The sequence below is a fragment of the Ornithodoros turicata genome, chromosome 1, assembly GCF_037126465.1.
Source record: "Ornithodoros turicata isolate Travis chromosome 1, ASM3712646v1, whole genome shotgun sequence".
Lineage (NCBI taxonomy): Eukaryota > Metazoa > Arthropoda > Arachnida > Ixodida > Argasidae > Ornithodoros > Ornithodoros turicata.
In genome coordinates, this window is record NC_088201.1 from 154356063 (window position 1) to 154357112 (window position 1050).

Below are 1050 nucleotides of genomic sequence, written 5' to 3' on the forward strand. Positions count from 1 at the left end.
AGGCAATGATTGGCGTCCGCACCAAAGCGACGGTGGTACCAGCAGAGGCCTCCTGAACTGTCCGACCAAGAACGCGATCGGCGTTGCGATCGGCTCTGCGGTGTCGAGGGCAGCGCGGACTTGGGAATCGCGGGCGGGTGACAAGTGATGCGAAAAGCTGCGTGAGGTGGCTGATCACCTGAATGTCGGGTGGAGAAAGGGGGGGACGATGGTCGGCCTGTGGCGCAGGAGTGGCGGTCTCTAAAGCCGTAGGTCGCTCAAGAACGCTGACTTTGTGGGGTGAGGCGATCTCCATGACCACGTCAGCAAGGGAAGCAAGCTCGTCCAGGGGTAGGTTCGACGCGGTGGCCAGAACCATTTGGACGTTAGTTGGCAAGCGTTGCATGAAAAGTTGGTGCAGGAATCAGTCACTGACTGCGGAAACGTCATCTCCCAAAAGGTGCTTCATCCGACGTAAAAGCTGCGTTGGACGCCTATCGCCGAGCTCTTCTGCAGATAACAACTGCCTGAGGCGCTCGCGGTCCGATGTGGAAGTGCATTTGATCAAGGCAGCCTTAAGTCGGTCATACGGGTTCTCGGGTGGTGGGGAGGTGATGAGATCGTGCACCTCTTCGGCGGCGGTTGGAGACAGAGCCGAGATGACGTTGTAGAACCGAGTGGTCTGGGAAGTGATGCCGGACAGATGAAACTGCGCTTCGGCTTGGGCAAACCAAATGGCTGGATTACGGTCCCAGAATGGAGGTAGCTTGACGGCAACAGCGGCTACGTGCGGTGATGATGGCGCCCCGTTGTCGCCTTGAGACATCGTCGGAGAGGGTTGGGGTTGTTCGAGAAATTGTTCGGGTCACCAATGTAGTGCTAGAGGCACAAGACAGTACACAGAAGTGAGGGGAGACCGGCCAGCCGGACAACGGCCCGAGCTGGTCGTGCAGTGGTGTTTTATTAACCGCGCGCCTTGATCATTGGTGCGCGAGGATGATGATTGCGATCCCGCTACAAGACAACTTCGCCTTTCATGCCTGACGTGGGCATTTTCTGCAGAACCCATTG

At 57.6% G+C, this 1050-nt stretch overlaps 1 protein-coding gene across 1 annotated transcript; it reads right to left on the minus strand.

The window, feature by feature from the left end:
- Positions 1 to 403: 403 nt before the first annotated feature.
- On the minus strand, positions 404 to 805 carry LOC135387863 (uncharacterized). The gene has a single exon (XM_064617047.1). It carries the CDS (start codon positions 803 to 805, stop codon positions 404 to 406), a length of 402 nt encoding a protein of 133 aa, XP_064473117.1.
- Positions 806 to 1050: the final 245 nt, after the last annotated feature.

Bases quoted from the DNA above. Each gene is read 5' to 3' on its own strand.
- LOC135387863 (XM_064617047.1), bottom strand. From the start codon at position 805: ATGTCTCAAGGCGACAACGGGGCGCCATCATCACCGCACGTAGCCGCT.